The following is a 21,171-nucleotide window of genomic DNA, read 5'->3' on the forward strand; positions in this document are numbered from 1 at the left end:
TACCTTCTGAAGATATGTAAGGAGCTTGGTTGACTTCAATTCCTCTAAATCTCAGTCCTGTCGTGTTTCTCCTGAAATCTAAAATGGTCCCTACCATGGAATAGTGTTCTCTGCTTCGGGTTAGTGCCCCAAAAACCTCTCTCAGGCTTCTGGACTGCATAAAAGAACGCAGTCTAATTAATTAATGATTCAACTCATAACAGTCTCTTCACTTTCGTCTGTGAGACTCGTAAGGGACGGATCATTAATGTGCAAAGTTCTTATCCTTCTGTTTCCATGCTAAGAGGGGCATAATGTATGGATGGCCCCATAAAAAAAAAATCGAACTTCCTTTCTGTTAAAGATACGCAGACGAATCCTGGCAGTGTAGCCATTCCACAAATCATAACCACCGGATATTTTGCCTGAAATTAACAACTGTCTGCCATGTTGATTTCTCAAGAGAATCGTATTTTGCACTGTGGAAACTACGTATGCGTGTAATAATGACGATAAAATTCTCGTCTGGCCGAAGTGATCGTGCCGGTTTTAAGATTTATTTCCTTTAACACGTCTGCTAGCAGTAAAAGAAAGCGGGTTAGCCCCGTGCACGAGGTATAATTTACAACTGCAAACTATTCATCCTCTGTCATTCGGGTGACACAATTGGCCGTACTGGGGGTGTTCTGGGAAGTGAGGTATCGTCACCGGAAAGAAATGTTGCCGTTTCTGGCCGCGTGAACCATTTAAGTGCAACGCTGGCTTCGAATGACGGACGGGGGAGGTTAAGAATGTTTTTATCTCCGCTCGCAAGAAACATTCTGTGAGGATTAGCGATACGTTGCTCTTAAGGGGACTCTATTCACAGTAGTTGTTATGGTGATTAATATGGTCTGGTAGGTTAAGAGGAAGACCAATGTATCTCTGGCATTGGCAGACGATGTAAAAGTCTGTTGGTTATCCAGAAAGGCGTGCACTGGTCGGTGCTGGCTAAAAAGAAATGGCCTAGTGTTTTTCTCCATTTTTTGATCACGTGATTACGGGTCGAACTTTGTCTTGTACTTTTTTTTCTCTGGATGTCTTCAACCGATTCAAAATGAAGAGCTGTTAAAGGAGTTTTTCGTTTTTGTGAAAGTTCGATGGGGCAAGATCAGGCGACACAGTCTTTGATTAAATAACTTATTTGTTGGACAGTTGCCAGTTCTCCGTTAATAATTTATTAACAAAGAACTGGCAATTTATTAACAGAGAACTGGAATAATAATTCAGTAAAATACTTATTCCAACCCCAAAACAAACGCCATGTTCCTCTTTATCAGCATTAAAAATATTAGTGTTGTTGCAAAGATAATTAATATTCATCTGTATATTAAATTTATTATAATTATTAATAAATGATGTTCTTATGTTTTTTTTTTTTTCTTTTACTTTAGACACCGGTGATTATTGTCGTCTGCCAATGGGATATGCGACCTTGCCCGCCTCTTCTCCTACTAAACCCACCACACATTTCTGCTTTCCGGATGTACAGGTAATTAAAATTTCCTGAGACGAGAGTTTGAAATTAACAGTATTTATAGTTAATATTTTATTTATTTATTTATTTGGTTTAAAAATAGTCTGCTTCAGATCTGATGTTTCGTTTGGCGTAATGGTAGTAACTTGTTTCACATTTGACCTGTTTCGTTTGGCGTAGTGGTAGTAACTTGTTTCACATTTGCCACATTTCGTTTGGCGTATAAAATAGTCTGTTTCACATTTGGCGTGTTTCGTTTGGTGTAGAAGTCTCACTTTTGGCGTAGGAATAGTCTGTTTCACATTTGGCTGTTTCGTTTGGTGTAGAAGTCTTACTTTTGGCGTAGGAATGGTTTGTTTCACGTTTGACTTGTTTCTTTTGGCGTAGCAGTAGCCTGTTTCACTCTTGACCTGTTTCTTTTGTCTTAGAAATAGTCTGTTTCACATTTGGCGTGTTTCGTTTGGCGTAGAAATGGTCTGTTTCACGTTTGGCGTAGAAATAGTTTGTTTCGCGTTTGGCATGTTTCGTTTGGCGTAGAAATAGTTTGTTTCACGTTTGGCATGTTTCGTTTGGCGTAGAAATAGCTTGTTTCACGTTTGGCATGTTTCGTTTGGCGTAGAAATAGCTTGTTTCACATTTGGCGTGTTTCGTTTCGTGTAGAAGTCTCACTTTTGGCGTAGGAATACTTTGTTTCACGTTTGACTTGTTTCTTTTGGCGTAGCAGTAGCCTGTTTCACTCTTGACCTGTTTCTTTTGTCTTAGAAATAGTCTGTTTCACAGTTGGCGTGTTTCGTTTGGGGTAGAAATAGTTTGTTTCACGTTTGGCATGTTTCGTTTGGCGTAGAAATAGCTTGTTTCACGTTTGGCATAGAAATAGCTTGTTTCACGTTTGGCATAGAAATAGCTTGTTTCACGTTTGGCATGTTTCGTTTGGCGTAGAAATAGTCTGTTTCACATTTGGCGTGTTTCGTTTCGTGTAGAAGTCTCACTTTTGGCGTAGGAATACTTTGTTTCACGTTTGACTTGTTTCTTTTGGCGTAGCAGTAGCCTGTTTCACTCTTGACCTGTTTCTTTTGTCTTAGAAATAGTCTGTTTCACAGTTGGCGTGTTTCGTTTGGGGTAGAAATAGTTTGTTTCACGTTTGGCATGTTTCGTTTGGCGTAGAAATAGCTTGTTTCACGTTTGGCATAGAAATAGCTTGTTTCACGTTTGGCATGTTTCGTTTGGCGTAGAAATAGTCTGTTTCACATTTGGCGTGTTTCGTTTCGTGTAGAAGTCTCACTTTTGGCGTAGGAATACTTTGTTTCACGTTTGACTTGTTTCTTTTGGCGTAGCAGTAGCCTGTTTCACTCTTGACCTGTTTCTTTTGTCTTAGAAATAGTCTGTTTCAAAGTTGGCGTGTTTCGTTTGGCGTAGAAATAGTTTGTTTCTCGTTTGGCATGTTTCGTTTGGCGTAGAAATAGCTTGTTTCTCGTTTGGCGTAGAAATAGCTTGTTTCTCGTTTGGCGTAGAAATAGCTTGTTTCTCGTTTGGCGTAGAAATAGCTTGTTTCTCGTTTGGCGTAGAAATAGCTTGTTTCTCGTTTGGCGTAGAAATAGCTTGTTTCTCGTTTGGCGTAGAAATAGCTTGTTTCTCGTTTGGCGTAGAAATAGCTTGTTTCTCGTTTGGCGTAGAAATAGCTTGTTTCTCGTTTGGCGTAGAAATAGCTTGTTTCTCGTTTGGCGTAGAAATAGCTTGTTTCTCGTTTGGCGTAGAAATAGCTTGTTTCACGTTTGACGTGTTTCGTTTGGCGTAGAAAATTGTCTGTTTCACATTTGTATTTTTCCCCCTCTTATGAGCTAATCTTATGAGCATATAATGTTTCTCGATTTTTGCAGAGTCATTTTACCCAGGTGGTGGTCCATGCCCGTCCTTCTAGCCAGCCTAGTACACCTGTGGAAAGTAGTCCTCCAGCTTTGACTATGGTCACGGGTAAGTGATATTAAGCTACCTACTAATATTGATGACGTGTATTGTGAAATTAACACGCGGTCGCTCTTAATGCTTCGACAAACATCTCCATTTGGCAGCAGGGCCGGACATGTTTATGTAAGGCATTGTTAATCGCTTGTTGGCTGGAATTGTGGTTAGAGAGTGGTGTTAATGTGTTATTGCGCTAACTTGGAGTTTGAAAGCGAGTCTGCTATGATAATAGGATAGGGTTTATGTACTCTGGGAGTTATTAGATTTGTTCCTGCCACTTTCCTTTCTTTGCAGGTCGAAGTACTTTGCCATCAGCTACTCAGGTTTTTCTCGAAGATCAAGGAATCGATGTATGTCAAAGTCCCGGCAGGGAAAGTCCAGGGGGAAGTAGTGGCGGTAGTAGTGCCAGCGGAGGATCTCGACACAGCACTTCTAGCGTAGACAGTGGACGAGCTTCAGGGTCAGATGCCAAGGTAAAAGGTTACTCTAAGATGACTTCTGGTTTAGAAAATCGAAAATATCTTGGCGATAAGAATGGCGGTAGCTGCTAAATCACACTTCCGACCAATGAACAGCAGCTGCTCAACCAGCGGATAACGAGTCTGTCTTACCATACCTTTGCCGAATTTGTTACTAATCTAAATTATAGAAATATTAAAAAATAATAAAATGAAATGGTATGAATCCGTCTTACCATCCCTTTCCCGAATTTTTTACTAATCTAAATTATACAAATATTTTAAAACAATAAAATAATTCAAATAAAATTAATAATTAAATTAAAGACACCAATTTTATTAATATAAAAAGGCCGTCTTTAAATAGTATTAAAAATTTCCAATAAATTAATGGTAAATCGTTTTTTTTTAAGTGATGACGCGTAGTATGGACACACTGAGTCATTTAAAAATGACTAAAGGATATAAACCAGCGAGGTTGATGACGTGTGGTGTAGCAGACGATACCACGATTCCATCTTATCATACCTTTGCTGAATTTGTTGTTCATTAAAATAGAATATTTTAATATTGTAATAAGTATTAGTAGTAAAATGGATACTTTTAAATATAACAATATTACGAGTCCGTCGTATCATACCTTTGCCCAATTTGTTTAAATTATGAATAAGATCAGATGGGTGAAACGGCTGTTTGTCATGAATGCAGGTCACCTGTTCTGAAAAATCCATATTGTCTAATATCTGCAATGCGAGTTTATAGTAATGAGTCACCAGCGCATGGGCAATAGTCATCCTTAATGCTTGTCTTTTGGAAGAAATACCAATGATGCTACACACCCTTAAGTTCAATTAACATTAATACAAACGACCTTCACCCACTTTTACCCTTGAAGGGCTGCTACGACTTCTGACCTATTATTAGTGATGATTATCACGATATATTCACCCACTCTGATAGGTTGTAAGACCTCACAGCGAGCAACACGATTTTTGGGGGGCCTTAGGGGTGCTCATTGAAGCGAATTTCCAAACTTCTTGGGTGTGCTGTTTTTTCATATATGGAGTTCTAAGTAAAAAAAAAAAAAAAAAAAAAAATGCTAATTGTAAAATTACTGCATGAAAGCGACAATGAATAGTAGCTTAAAGCGAATAGTATGATTCTGTCTTACCATATCTTTGCCGAATTTTTTAATTTATAAGGAGACCACCGAGTTTTCTAAGTTTCATTAATACTAATAAAATTGACACCAGATGGCAGCAGAAACTTTTATTAAATAAATCAGTTTCAAAGTCAGTGCTTTTACGGCCATTGCCCCTGCCTTTGTGGTACGTTTCGAGGGCTTTTACAGTTCTGAGCACGATTTCGCCCGCTCTAGGTTTATTTCTTTCGTATTGTAAGGATTTTTTTTTTTTTCTTTTTCCCAGTCGCCCGGAATAATGACGAATGATTACATCTGTGATTAACGGCCCTTCAAGTAACTCGGTAGATTTTTCCGTCGCAGCGGATGTTGACGCCATTATTTCTCCGTCCTATCGCCGACTATCTTCGGCGAGACCCAAATATGTCACATGCCCGCCATTGACTCCCGTAGAAGACGCTGCTAACAATGGAGATGAAGTCGGACTACTGCTTTCATTCCGTCTCCCAAGAAGATGACTCACGCTCTGCGCGGCTACAGGAGCGCCACCTTACGGACATTTGTCTGCTCCCCCTTCCCAACAAACCCCTTTTTTCAGAAGAAATAGCGAGCATCCCTCCGCAAGCCTTCATTATTTTGTCCAAAAGAGAGTTACGTTTGTCGTCCACCGAGGATATCCGACATTTGGCACGCGAGGTAGACGCTAGCCGGGCCGTAATTAGATTGGAAGCCGTTTTTACTTAGGAAATGGAGTTGCTAGTTTATGCGGATGCCGAACGAAGCTAGCGTAAACACCAATTCATTTGGGGGGGGAGGGAAAGAAGGCTATTTATTGCTCCCAACGCTGCCGTAATGATGCTTGCCTTGGAAGCGCTGACCTGTAGAGCCGACCCTTTCGGTGTTTGTTCTTACTGTCAACCACCTTCAAGGTGGTGCTGCAGTTAAAATTTGTCTCTGAGAGTCTCCTGAACTGCGTCAGCTATTTACAGCTTTGTTTACCAAAATGAGACTTGAGTTGTAGAAAGCAAATTTTATTTCCACAGGGGGGCGAACTATTTTCTCTTCATTACTCACCACACTCATAAATATCAAGAGTTGAGAGAGAGAGAGAACGCTGGAAGTCTTACTAAGCAGCACGTGCATCGGAAGCCGATATTTGTAGTAAGCAATATTTATTTTTGGGGGAAAAAATTGCTTACTCAGATATTCGTATTATTTTAAGGGTCGGGTATCTTGACCTGGCATAGTCACCATATAATATATTATAGTACAATTTGCGAGTTCGTTTGGAAGTAGTTGTTTTAGGGATAGATAACAAAACTTTGATGACTTGCAGTGCACATTTGGTGGTTATTGGCTCGTAATGATAGGGCCGGCACGGTTTACAAGACATCGCAGATCACTTAGAGAGCTCCGGCAGTAATCTTCTTACGAAACATATTTTTCGCTTCATGCCTTTGGAAAATGAACCCAATCCGGCCGTCGGTTCGCTGTGCGGACGCGCCGAAGCGACACCTCTCTTGTAAAAGGGGCTTCCATTAATATACATAAGGGATGCTAACATCCAATAACTCGCAAAGGGATGTTGGCGTCTATTAATAGCTGCAGGCCTGGATTTGTCAGCCATGACACTATTAGTTTGTGCCTAGGCTGGCGCATGTGACCACCTTTCTAATCACCGTGGGCACCCCCGAGCTGTCAAAGGAGAAAGATGCACGTGCGCTTTCCTCAGATTCCATAATTCTATCAAACGTCTTCCAGGGGCGTTTGTTCCTAATCCGTTTTCAATGCCAGAGATAGCCTATGTTAATATGCATCTACGCTAAGCCTAAATAAGAAAATTACATCTCTTTTTGATCTTCTGCAAGCTCTCCTACCGCGTGATTCCTGCAAAATTACGTCATAATATAATATTGTCATGTAAATAACAAGAATTGGCTCTTAGCCAACTGCTTGGTTGGGGAAAAGTACATTGTTGTTCATTTATTCACGTGATCCGAACACCAAACGACTATTTATTTTATTGTTTTCTATTTTTAGTAGTCTGGTGACTAAGTATTGTTAATTTCCTCACGTGATTTAGAAATCTAGCAACAATATCGATTTTTTTTTTTTTTTTTTGTTAGTGTAATGTTTTCCATTTCAGCTGTTTTGTCTGTCATATGCGCCATTTTGTTTTCTTTTTCCGATTTTTCTTTCTTTTTTTTTTTTAAACCACAGACTGGCCAACATCGATTATCCTTGCAGAGTTATGAATCAGCAAATTCTTCTCATCGCCATAGCTACCACAGTTCCAGTTCCAGTCTTGGTAGTGTGGACCGTTTGGAAGACAGCGTACCAACTACACTCGGGGTTAACGTAGCCGAAATGATACTTCACGGAGTGCAGGTAGGTGGCGCTGTTTTCTACATCCTGGATTTCTAGTTAATTTCTGATATTAAATATCTAAAAAAAAATCATTTCTTTTGTGTTCACAAACAAAAAACTTTGTTACTTTTACTCCTTTTTTTTGTTTAATTTCATTTATTTATTTATTTTTTCTTTGCTATTTTCCATCCGTAAAACGGTATCGCAACTGATAAACAAAACAAAATAAAAACAATAAAAATCATCCCCGTGACGAAGGAAAAAAAAAAAAAGATTGTATCTTTGACTCGGCAGTTTTGTTTTTCGTAGGGCCGGAGATAAGATACTGTGAGTATAGGAATTGCACGTGGGGGAACTGTGAATTCCTATGGAGATAACGCTTCATTATCTGTTGGCATTTGCTGTTCGAAATTCATATCGGAGAGTAGTAACGATATTCATACGTGTACGTCGCGTGCTTCTCACAGTGGGGTGTGCTACACTAGCGACCTCTACCGGAAATACTTTAATTGGCATCTAACAATTTTTTCCCTCAAATATGGAACTTGATCTTGCGAGCGCTGTCACAGGCTCTTAAGCCGTTTCGAATCCGGTTGTCAAGGGGTGGTGTGACCTTGCAAGCTAACATAGTTCGCGTCCGCCTTATAAATCGCCGCTACACGCCTTCATCGCCAGACGCCGGGCCGTACTATGTGTGTAGATAAGTGTCACGAACAAGTGTTAAGAATAACGGGGAATATTCCTTAAAGCGGAAAACACGCCTTGGATCCGTGGATGCTTAAACAAACCCGCTGGGGGGTTTTAATGAAACCCACCGGGTGTTGCGAATGGTGATGAATAGCTAGTAATTCCGTATCGGCGCTACGTAACATTGTGTAAGAGATGTAACGTATAAACAGGGCGAACGAATACCAACGCTATTTCCATGTTTATGACGCAACTTCCGTTTTTGAACCGGAAGTGGCTTTCCACCATTACTGTAATATCAAATACACAAATATAATACGTTTACTTATTTTTACTTTGTGTGTAATCAAATACACAAATGTAATACATGCTTGCATTTTTTTTTTTACTTTGTGTATAGTCACTGGTCAAAAAATTAGTTGCAGTTGACGTCACAATTACCGAAACGTATGTTATGCAGATGTAAGATATCACTTGGTATGAACATAAGTTTCTTGGTATCAAATAAATACTGTAAGCTTTTCTGGGGTTTCTTTGATCTGGTTATGGAGACAGGTGATCTTGAAAATGTTCAAAAGGGGTCTGGTGCAGATTGGGTCTCAAAGGGATACATTTATACATGAATTAGCTTGATGGGGAGTTTATGAAAGTGGATGTAAGAGTACAAAATCTATTTCCGGATTTATTGCGCAGTTCCCCCTTCAAATCGGAAGTGGATTTTTATTATTTTGAACTCTATTTCCGTATTTATTATGCAGTTCCCCCTTCAAACCGGAAGTGGCTTTTTATTATTTTGGATTTCCTACTATTTCTGGATTTATTACAGTTCCCCTTCGAACCGGAAGTGGCTCTTTATTATTTTTTATTATTATTATTATCTTTATTTTCTCCTAAGAGACACCCGCTTACAGCTATTAACCAGGGGGTGCACATTCATATATACAAATATAATTTATATACATAATTATCTATTTATAATTTATACAAATCAGTCTTTATAAATTATACAAATTATACAATGTCTAAATTATACATTTTCTAAATCATACATTGTCTAATTATTTATATTATACACATCATTGCCTTATTTTACATGACAGGCAGATAGAAAGAGAGCACAAGCATAATTTACAATTTTACAAGGAATTAGAGAATGTTCACATCTACAGCACTATTTACAGCGAGTTCACAGAAAGACAAGACGTCCAATATAAACATAACAGGAGCAAAAACAGTCCCGACCAGTTCATTTTCTTCATTTCTTGCATTCTCTTTTGTTGCCCTCTGTCGGCATCACTCAACATTTATAGGTGGAGTAATGCCTTTTGAAACACTTCGGTCCTGTATCTCTTCTCTGCGCAAAGCCTTTCTGGGTCTGCTTGAAGATCGTTGAACATCTTAATGGTGTTCAAAGGAAAAAATCGCCGAAGGCTTTCCAGCTGTGTGAGCGCGCTACTGATTGGAAGGGATGTTGTTCTATTCGCCCACCTTTGCGTCATGCTAGGCCGAGTCAGCAGGTGGTCAGTTTTCGGCGAGTCGACTCTTCCGGTCAGTAGTTTTGCAAGCGTGAGGATGTTCTTGGTGACAATAATGTGAGACCAAGGCGTGACATCCAAGTTGGCATATAAAATGGTTCTTGAGATTGTAAATGGCTTCGTAGTGATCCTGTTTAACCATCTCAGCATCCAGTACTCTAAACCCAGGAAAGCCTTGATGGTAGCATCTGGGGCAGAAGACCAAATCTGAGATGCGTAGAGAGGGATGGGGATGACGCATCTTAAAATATATTGTTTAACAAGGTCAGGGTTCCTGATACCTACTAGTTCTTGTCTGGAGGTCCATAGCGCTGCGTAAGTTTTCTTCTTTACATGTCCGAAATGGGGTGTGAAGTTTAGGTTTTCGTCCCATTTCAGACCAAGATCAATATGTGTCCTGACTTTTTTGACCACACTGCCATTTACGCGTATTGATATGTGGTTTTTTAATACCTTGTTGGTGAAAACCATTTGGGCTGTCTTGTGTTCATTTAGTCGGAGCCCCATGCAATTAAGGTATTCTTGCAACTCGGCGATTTTGGAGTTTGCTTCGTTGTTGCATTGTAAAGATGTGTTTTGGTCATTCGAGGTGACGAAATATTTCAAGTCGTCTGCATATACGACAAATTGCTTTTGATTTTGGGTCAGGAAGGGATGCAGTGCTGTTGCGAAGAGAGTAGCAGAGAGGACACCACCTTGTGGGACTCCCCTGTTGACTTGGAAGGTCTCTTTGGAAGTTACATTTATGGCAGTGATGTGTCTCTCTCTCAAAGAACTCGTTATTATAGCTAATACGTGCCCAGTTATATGGAAATATTCCTCCAAGATGATAGTAATAGCCGAGATGGATATACTGTCGAAAGCGGATGCAACGTCTAGGAAGACAATGTCTAATTGCTGTCTGAAGTTAAGGGCGTGTTGGATTCGAAATAGAGTCTCCATGAGATTGGTGGTAGTAGACCTTTGTGGGATCACTGAATGAAGGTACTCCGGTCTATGCCCAAAGCAGTGATGGTTGATGGTATTTAAAATGGATTTCTCAAATATTTTTTGAAACGAACATCCAATTGCAATAGGCCTGTAGTCTTTGGCGGATTTAGGATTGTTATTTTTGGGAACAGGTTTAACGAAATACGTATTCCATATCTTCGGAAAGTGGTTTTCACTTAAAATTTTGTGGAAAATGTGAAGGAGCAGATCTATGATGTATACACTGCTGATCTTAATCATGAAGAGCGGGAATTTATCAGGCCCAATTGTGGCTTTATTCCTGAGGCTATTCACAGCGGCTTTAATGTCATCTCTAGCGATACTGATTTGAGATATTATTTGGATTTCCTGCTATTTCTGGATTTATTACGCAGTTTCCCCTTCGAACCGGAAGTGGCTTTTTATTATTTTGTACTCAATTTCCGGATTTATTACGCAGTTTCCGTTTTAAACCGGAAGCGATTTTTTAAAAACATTAAGGGTTTTTCCTTTTTTATTTTAGAAATTTTAGGGAATCTTGAGGGTTCTTCGACAGGGGATGTGTGATTTTGAGCACCAAGTTGGAATGAAACTTTTTGATATGGTTTGGAAGAAGTGTATCTTGAGGAATGCCAGAGATAATTGTCTGCTCTCAGACGGCGTGCACTTTTATCTAAGAAATCTCTGAGGACTTAATTTTTCTTCTCTCATTAGTGCACAGGAAGTGGATGCTTACGTTTATTAGATCGTACTAATGACGCAGGAATAATTAGCTATTAATTGGTACCGTTAGGCATTTCTTATCAGGTACAAAGTGATAAATTGGTGGGATTTACGAGGTGGATTTCCGCTTTGTACCGGATTCCTTTGGGGCCGTTCATTGTGCGTTACCCTCCCCCCCAGAGAAGAAATAAATATTATTAAAGTGATTTCTTCAGTCTATGTCGCGCATCAACAGTAAGATCCTTGTCGAGTTTATAGGAATATTTTTGAAGCGCATTCCTTCAACCGGAAATCACGTGACTTCAAGCGATATTATAGGTTACAGTTACTTTGACATCGCTTGCATATTTTACGAATAGCACGAGCTTTTATCTTTTTTGATCCAATGTATTTTATCTCTGAAGGCGACACCTGGTGGCAAAAGAATGCGGATACGTTTATATATAAAACTAAGCATCTTTTGTAAATACAAAACCAAAATTTTTCTGGAATTTTGTTTTGCGTTTTACTGATAGCAAACACTGTAATCTGTACATTAAAATAAATATTTTAAGACCCTCCCTCCTTGCCTTGGCGTTCGTTGTAATCTGGTGATCTGAGCTCGCCTGGGTTCTTAGAATTCCACTTAAGACACACAGCTGTTATTAAGGTTAAAGAGTTCCTTCCAAGAAGCCCTGTTCAGTTTTGAAGTCTGGTTCACTTGAAAATTTTTTTCTGTTAGATATAAACAACATGGTGGTTTCATCTTAAAGGTACATCCGGTTAAACCAGAAGTGGTTTACAGGTGTGGTTTATTTCCGGTTCAGAGCCACCTACCCAAATGTGAACATCCGCACTTGAATAAAATATTTGGTGTGATTATATCAATACACAACTCTACTTCAGGTTTATTCCGGAAGTACAGTTTCAGAACCAATTTTTGACTTCCTTTTTTCTACCATGGTACTTTCACCATGAAAGATGCTTCCAGTCTGTACAGGAAGTGTACTTCTTTTTACTTCCGATTTCAATGGGAAGTGACGTTTCATTTCCGGTTTAAACAGGAAGTGGCGTTCGTTTCATTTCCGGTACAAAGCACTTATTTTTACTTTCTGCCGTTATGATATTCTGTTGCGTGAAAATTTTCATTTTAAAGTGTGCACAAGTGGCGCCACCTACAGGCAAAACTTCTTTGACGTGTATAGTTGGTATATAAAAAGAGTCGTTTATTTATTTGAAATGCCTATTTATTGCTTTTAATGCCGGAAATATATTTTGGGAATAGGAAGTCTGCTGCAGTAAATTTACTTTTATGTATCGTCTGCTATCACTTATTCATCGTATGATGTTACGGGAGGTGAAAATTGTGCGCAGTATCTCTTCTCTCTTATACGTACCCCGTTAAGATAACAACAAGCCAGCGTCTGAGGGCGAAAAGTCTGGTCTTCAGATACTGGTGAGTTAGGATGTTGCCAGCGTTTGTGTTTGTCTATCTTCTGCTTTTTGGCGTCTGTGTCGGAAGTCAGAGGATAGGTAATAATGTCCGCTTTTTTTTTTTTTTTTTTTTAGCAGTCACTCGCAGACGCTGGATGATATAGCGAATTCGAGATCAATAGATCTTTCAAGGGATGAAGGAATGATTTAGGGCTCTCCAAACGAGAGAGATACTGTGAAAGGAACTTGCACTATCCACTTTAAAATATGAGCGAATTGTTTTAATCTCTCTCTTTCGTAACCCTTGGTACCTAATGACCGCCGTGTTTGCTGAGTCGATAGAATACACGGTCGGTTTGTTTGAAAATATTCACCCACACCGCTTCTCTTGAGGGTATACAGGAATCGTACAAGCGCCACCTGGTGGATAAATTCATCACTGTCTGTCTTTTAAGTGCACTTAGTAGTTATTTGAAGAAGATAGATTTGTAGTTCTTCTGGGAAGTTCTGACAGGGGGGGCTGTATTTTGGAGGGGACAGAGGGACGTGTAATTTAATATTTTCTAACCCTTAGGGAGCCTCGTTCGTTTCTGTGTCAGCTGCAGTTAATTAGACGGGCAGCAAGTTCCGTTTGTACTGGATATCAGTTGAGGGAACATAAGGGGGCTGACTTTGGAGGTGTAATATGGGATAATCTTTTGTCTTTTTTGTATTGTTGACGACTCTAAGAATGTGGTTGTACACTTGGACCTGTGATTGATTTAAAATTCACGCTGATGAGCTACTAACTAGTGCGAAAGTGATTATAACTTATTTTTAACTTCAAGTGGGGAGGACAGAGAGGAGAGAGAGTGCGTGCGTTTCCAGGCATCCTCTCCGCTACTTTACACTTCCGGCTACGTGCTGTGGGTGGAATGACGTAATCAACAAGGCCGATTTGGGGCAAGCCTGGTCATTCTGGTTATCGACTTCTTAAGTGCCAACTTCCTCGGACCCACAGACGGTCGCTTGCTTTTTATTAAGCTATTTGGAGGGCGAGCGGTACAGTTGTTGCGCCGACTCTGGTTGCTCTGAACGCTGCAGCCAATCGGAGCGATCCTCCGCCGCCCTTCGAGTTAACACAGCGTTTTCGAAGCCGAGCGACGTGCCTTTTGCCATCTAGTCAGTGGACGCTCGCTTGGCGGAACAGGACGCGAGCGTGGTTTGGTAGCTGTGGATTATTCATACCGCACTCGGAGAGGTACACGTGTCGCCCCCCCCACTTCACATTAACCCACGTTATTTGGATTTTGCTTGGCATTTCTTCACTCCAGCCCTGGACCACATGTCGGCAACAGATGAAACCCCGAGTGAGAAGTAGTGGGAGATATTACGTCTGCCGTCTTACAGTGGGGTGTCGCAACTCCCCGGTGATGTAAACACAACAGCTGTGAGCATCCGAACCAGTTGTGGGAAAAGAAGTGCAGCCGATGATCTGTGAGTGACCATCTTTGGTTTAACCTTCCCCCACAGGGCTCCTTTTCTTCTTTGGCCGTGTACTAAAGCACGTGGATGTAACGTTTAACGTCATGTCTCGTGGGGTACGACATATTTTGGATGCCCCTCACTGGATGGCCCAATACAAGGTAATGTTTGTACAGATCCTTTTAGTTTTTAGGCCTACCTGCCCACCGTTAAATCACCGTTTCCATTATTATTTACCAAACGACTTTTTTTATTATTATTTACCGTCTGGTAAACTAATGTTTACCAGACGACTTTTTAAAATTGTTTAATATATAGCAGACGATATTTTTTTAATTGTTTAATATTTAGCAGACGATATATTTTTTAATTGTTTAATATTAACCAGACGACTTTTTTTAATTGTTTATTTATTTACCAGACGAGTTTTTTTTAATTGTTTAATATTTTCCAGACGATGTTTTTTTAATTGTTTGATATTTACCAAACGACTTTTTAATTGTCTAATATATACCGAACGATTTATTATTTTTATTATTTAATATTATCAGACTATTTTTATTATTTAATGGATTATTTACTTTGTTGTTTAAATATTAACCAAACGATTTTTTTTAATCGTACAGCGAACTAGGTATCCTTTTTATCTCTCTCATTTTCCTAATTTATTTATATTTTTTTAAGTTCCCGGACCCACTTGGGCTTCTCACCCCCCCTTTCTATAACACGGTTACAGATCTGTCTGTTTTTCTGACCTAATTGTCTAGGGCAAGACAGAGCGTGGAATACTGCATAAATGGAACAGAAAAACAGGGCGGTCATCGTAAACCTTACATTGGAGGGACGAGGGGGGGATATTAGGGAATCGTGCAACGACCGGAGAGAGTTTAGCAGGTTTTTCTGTTAGATTCAGAACAAATCTGATTTGGGAGCGAGTCTGGAAAGTTCTTTCCTAGAAAAGAGTGGTTGCGTTGGGGGAGGGATAGTCTTCCACTGCATCTTCAAGAGGATACAATCAAAGCTTTGCTGGCTATGGGTACAAAGTTTTTAAAATGGTCGAAGAAGATAAATTTTATTTAGAAAAGACTTGGAGTGCTTTGGATGAGGTGGACACATTGGCCTTTTAGCGAATGAAAGTGGCGTGCGCATTGATGGTGGCTTGATGGAGCTTGTCAGAGTACGAAGCCATTTGGACGGAGAAGACTCTACAGGGGGTAGGAAATTAATGTCGACAACAATACACTGCAGGGGAGGGCAACACTCCTCTCGCTTTTAAGCTTATTAGATCTCTTGATTTTGACTTACTCTGGTACACCGGATACAATTGGAACAAGAGGTATGACGCAATTTCCGGCTTTCTGAAAGTTCTTGTTGAGCTTTTAAAGGGGTTTGGGTGTAAACAGAAGAAAAGTGAACACTGAAGGCCCTGTGGGGGAGGAAGGGGGGTTCTTCAAAGCGAATCTTTTTCTATCTCCTACTGATTGCTTCGATTTCTCCCATTGTAGGCTTAATTGACCATTTGAACAATCTCAATTTCGCCTTTATTGGATTCAGTGTTACTCCAACCTAAAAGAAGATGGATGGCGGGTTTCATGCGACCACCTTACAACTGCGAACATCCCTTTCGTAACTGGTCCTTGATCGATTAAATGTACATCGGCAGGGTTTTTTTAAGAGTTTTTGAAGCGTCTTTTGCAATAATAGGGAACTCTTAAAAGTTGGCGATCGTCAGGAATTGGTTAAGTGCCGCTCCGGTGTGTTTGTGTTCCTCGTAATGGGGGCTTATTGGGGTCAATGCCTTCGAATGCGGCTCCTCCTTAAGTAGGCGACGCTTCCTACTTTTGCCATTTTGAATCGCACGAGACTACGAGTCTCCTGTGATTCAAAACCTGCAGACATATTAGTAGGGGCGTCTGGCTTACTCATCTCGCGCTCGTGGACGATCCCTTTGACGCCGAGACTATCGGCATTAGAACTGCCGACGCTCAGTTGCTGAATTAATATCGCGATTAGTCGGAACCATAAAAAAAGAAATACGAATAAAAAAAAAATTGCGTCGCGTTTCGCACGTGCTTTTCTTCTGGAATGATTCGAGCAGCGCACGCCAGATGGCGCATTATTTGAGCTGTCCGTAGGCATCGGGAAGAAATGGAGGAATTTAACCACGAATGCATTCGTAACGGTGCTGGGGATTTGCGACTTGTCGATAACAGGTGGGTGGCCTTTATCAGCGTGCGACTTAGGACGTGTCGGGCTGAAGTGTGTTTGTGTTTCCGTCATTCAACAGCAACTCCGACATCGTCTGTCCATTTAAGGAATTACAGACCGTTGGAGGGAAGTTGGCCGACTGTTAATTACTTTGCGACTTTGCTATTCAAGGATTTATTAAGATGTTTTGGATAAGGTTAGACGTCTTTGAAGATTTGCTTTTTTTGCATTTCCTTTTTCTTTTTATTTATTTCCTTTATTCTTTTTTTTTTTTTTTGCTTTTCCCTTATTATGCAGTTTTTGTGCCCTTTTTTAAATTTCTTGCTTTGTTTCGTTTTTTTTTTTTTTTTTTTGTATTTCCCTTTTTAGTGCTCTATTTCTCCCCTTTGCTCTGGTTTCCCGCTTTCTTGTTTTACTTTACTACCAATTTTTCTTACTTTATTATTTCTATTTATCCATATTTCTTGTTTTATTTCTTTCTTTCTTTTTCACACTTATTTTCCCTCTGTCGCTTTCTTGTTTTTTTTTTTTTTTTGTTGTTGTTATTCGGTTTTTAGGAGCATTAGGGGGATATGCGGTGATCATTCCCTGACCTTTCCGTATTTGGTGGTCACAGGCTCGAACCCTGGTCTAATCAAGAAGCGTGCGCTACGCACTGCTGCTCCTGGCTACGGAGGCGCCTCTTTTTTTTTTTTTTTTTTGTTAATTATTCTGTTTTTTTAGGTTTCCCTTAATTTTTTTTCTTTACGTGTTTCCTTTATTCCTAATTTTTCTTTATTTTCGGATTTCCTTTTTTCTTTCTTTTCGTGTTTCCTTTTTTCTTTATTTTTGTTTCTTTTCGGGTTTCCTTTATTCCTAATTTTTCTTTATTTTTGTTTCCTTTTTTCTTTCTTTTCGTGTTTCCTTTTTTCTTAATTTTTCATGTTTCCTTTATTCTTAATTTTTGTTTCTTTTCCTGTTTCCTTTTTTCTTAATTTTTCGATTTTTTTCAGGTTTCCTTCATTCTTTTGCTATTTCCTTTTTTTTTTTTTTAATTTTTCTTTTCGTGTTTCCTTTTTTAAAATTTTCTTTCTTTTCATGTTTCCTTTTTTAAAATTTTCTTTCTTTTCATGTTTCCTTTATTCTTAATTTTTGTTTCTTTTCCTATTTCCTTTTTTCTTAATTTTTCGATTTTTTTCAGGTTTCCTTCATTCTTTTGCTATTTCTTTTTTTTTTTTAATTTTTCTTTTCGTGTTTCCTTTTTTAAAATTTTCTTTCTTTTCATGTTTCCTTTATTCTTAATTTTTGTTTCTTTTCCTTTTTTAAAATTTTCTTTCTTTTCATGTTTCCTTTATTCTTAATTTTTGTTTCTTTTCCTATTTCCTTTTTTCTTAATTTTCTTTTATTCCTAATTTTTATTTCTTTTCGGGTTTCCTATATTCTTTTTTTTTTCGTTTCCTTTATTCCTAATTTTTCTTTATTTTTGTTTCCTTTTTTTTCTTAATTTTTTTTTCATGTTTCTTCGATTCCTAATTTTTCTTTCTCTTTGTGTTTCCTTTTTTCTTAATTTTTCTTTCTTTTTATATTTCTCTTTTTCTTAATTTTCTTTCTTTTCGTGTTTCCTTTTTTTTTAATTTTTATTTCTTTTCAGGTTTTCTTTATTCTTAATTTTTCTTTCTTTTCGTGTTTCCTTTTTTCTTTATTTTTGTTTCTTTTCGGGTTTCCTTTATTCCTAATTTTTCTTTATTTTTGTTTCCTTTTTTCTTTCTTTTCGTGTTTCCTTTTTTCTTAATTTTTCATGTTTCCTTTATTCTTAATTTTTGTTTCTTTTCCTATTTCCTTTTTTCTTAATTTTTCGATTTTTTTCAGGTTTCCTTCATTCTTTTGCTATTTCCTTTTTTTTTTTAATTTTTCTTTTCGTGTTTCCTTTTTTAAAATTTTCTTTCTTTTCATGTTTCCTTTATTCTTAATTTTTGTTTCTTTTCCTATTTCCTTTTTTCTTAATTTTCTTTTATTCCTAATTTTTATTTCTTTTCGGGTTTCCTATATTCTTTTTTTTCGTTTCCTTTATTCCTAATTTTTCTTTATTTTTGTTTCCTTTTTTTACTTAATTTTTTTTTCATGTTTCTTCGATTCCTAATTTTTCTTTCCCTTTGTGTTTCCTTTTTTCTTAATTTTTCGTTCTTTTTGGTTTCCTTTTTTCTTCATTTTTCTTTCTTTTTATATTTCTCTTTTTCTTAATTTTCTTTCTTTTCGTGTTTCCTTTTTTTTTAAATTTTTATTTCTTTTCAGGTTTTCTTTATTCTTAATTTTTCTTTCTTTTCGTTTTCCTTTACCATTTCGCCTTCCCCCATATTTCTTCCACTTTCTTCCATTAGTTTTTAAAGACGTAAGAGACAAACTACATTTTTCTTTAAAAAAATATTAATAACGAAGTGCCTCTTCCGGGATTTTCGAGCCCCTTAAAATCGTGGGTTCATTAAAAATATCTCGTTCAGGAAGGGAATATCCCTCCCTTTCCAATGTGCTCTTCTGTATCTTCTGCATCAGTAGATCTCCAAAATTCTCAACTCCGAGATGAAAGCGAATAAAGCAAAAGGAACTCGCCATTAAGAAGCCTCTGAAATCATTCTGGTGGCGAGGCTATTAGGATAAGACTTGGGATTCTTAAAGGTGGCAACTCAGTTCTTGGGTAATGGCCGGGAAGCGAAGATAAAACTTCACAAATGAGCGATTGGCCTTTATGCGCATCACAAGGAAGATCTACCTTCAGTGAGATGATTGGTACACGAGGTCAAAAAAAAAAAAGTCAACTGCCTGCAAAAATGGATAGATGACACGCTAACCAGTTATCGATTTCCTTCTCGAGTTAATTTTGGATTTATACTCATCATTTGAATATTATGATTGGTTGTATGAATTAAGAGAGTACATCCGGGTTCTGTTTGATTTATCATCGTTCGCTCCACGCATGACGGAATACTAAAGCACTTCCGTCATTGTGGGATTCGATTGATTGAACTTGTGGCTTTTAACCCTTTCTGCACTTGCCTGCGCCTTATCTTCGTTTGGCCGGATGTCACATCCCCTATTTATACTCCTGCCATTTTCGTAATGGAGATTTTCAATGCATCCTTTGTGCCTCTCCTGGAAAGCGCCTTCAGATGTCTTAATGCGTCTCCATGTTTTCGTATATGTAATTCGGGGCATTATGGGAGTAATATTTTCCAAAAGGAGCCGCCTTAAAGGAGCTACAGTACTTCTTCTCCTGACAGACGAAGGAAAATTTTAACGAAATATTTTCCGATTCGTCGTGACCTTTCACCCACTCCGACAATTTGGCCCGTTTGACTTCGTGTCACGTTTTCTCATCAAGGGACGCTCGAATAAGCTACTTTGCATGTCCGCCCTATTCCGAACATCCCCAAACTCCGCGGAGAGTTAATGCGGAATATCGTCGTTAATTAAAACTCACAGGGGGCCACGAAATGAGGGGGTGGGAGGGAACAGGCATTGTCTTCATCGATTCACTACCTGCGGGTGCCAAGTTAAGTTGTGTTCAGGCTCTGTTTAACAGCTATATGCACGGTAGGTGGTGCTGAGTGCGTATCTTTCTGCCTTGGGGAGTCACCAAGTACATATCCTTGCCTCGTGTGCCGATCTAGTTAATTTGATTGTACTCTGGGAGTAATCTCTTGAAGTGAACAGAATATTGAATCATCCCACTAGGAGGAGCAGGCGGACTAAATGTGGCAAGGGTGAATTTGTGACGCGTGCTTCCCCCCTTCAGTACGATACACACGCTGGATTGGTGGCTGGAGAACTTTTCGGCCAGAAATTGCGTGTTTTATTTGTAAAATGGCCGGAAGGCGAAGTCACGGATAAAGTATAAGCGGATACGACGAGTTCTGCGATACAACAGTGGCTTCAAGCTCTAGTAACCACCCCCATTTTAAAAATTTTTCACGGACCTTGTGGCATAAAATGTCTATACAAGATGCAAGATGGGATATTTACGTTCCGAGATTAATTGTAGAATCCCTTCATCACAGGGAGAGAAAATGAGTGTTTGTTGTTGTTGTATGCTAGGTTTAAGTGTTTATCTTTTTTTTTTATGTAGCATGGCTCGTGTTTTGCCCGTTACTTTGGATGTAATTTGTCATTAATTTATTTAAACTTTTTAAATCGACTAATTTTCGATATTTACGTTACGAGATTAATTGTATAACCCTTTATCAGATTAAGTGTTTCGCGCTTTGCCTCTTTTGATGTAATTTGTCAATGCTGGCGCTACTGTGGCGCCTGAGGCAAAATCTTGTAATGTTGCCTAATTCATATCGTTTTAATACGCGTATATATACAGTGGCACATCTATCAGCGCCTGTGGCAAGTGCCTCACTTGCGCAGCCCTAGCGCCAGATCGGTAATTTGTGATTCGTTTCATTGATTTATTTAAACACATTTTCAAGCTTTTAAATCGACTAAGTTACTATATATTTCGATATATTGTACAGATCAGATATTTACGTTACGAGATTAATTGTAGAATCTCTTCATCAGAGCAGTAGAAACTGATTATTTTTGTTACATTTAAGTGTTTCTTCGTGTTCTTTGCTTTTTTTTTTTTTTTGTATTTTTGATTAGTTCATCGATTTATTTAAACATTTTTTTTAATCTGTTAAATCTAATATACTGCTGAAGGTCTGACTCCACTTAACCTTCCAGTCAATGAGTGTACGTGTTTATAACGCGGTATTTGATATTGGACTT

The 21,171-nt window shown here is 38.6% G+C and overlaps 1 protein-coding gene across 2 annotated transcripts in view; it reads left to right on the plus strand.

The window, feature by feature from the left end:
- LOC150084099 (caskin-1-like) overlaps positions 1–21,171 on the plus strand; it is a 258,960-nt gene that overhangs the window by 170,370 nt on the left and 67,419 nt on the right. The window contains exons 12-15 of one of the 2 annotated variants that reach the window (XM_090375893.1): positions 1,413–1,510; positions 3,373–3,466; positions 3,752–3,930; positions 7,277–7,444. In XM_090375893.1, the coding sequence (XP_090232019.1) occupies positions 1,413–1,510; positions 3,373–3,466; positions 3,752–3,930; positions 7,277–7,444 (539 nt within the window). The remainder of the gene's footprint in view (positions 1–1,412; positions 1,511–3,372; positions 3,467–3,751; positions 3,931–7,276; positions 7,445–21,171) is intronic. The other variant, XM_090375894.1, reaches the window with a different exon arrangement.

The sequence above is a fragment of the Mastigoproctus giganteus genome, chromosome 6 (assembly GCF_048544385.1).
Source record: "Mastigoproctus giganteus isolate SK-2022 chromosome 6, ASM4854438v1, whole genome shotgun sequence".
NCBI classification, from domain to species: Eukaryota; Metazoa; Arthropoda; class Arachnida; order Uropygi; family Thelyphonidae; genus Mastigoproctus; species Mastigoproctus giganteus.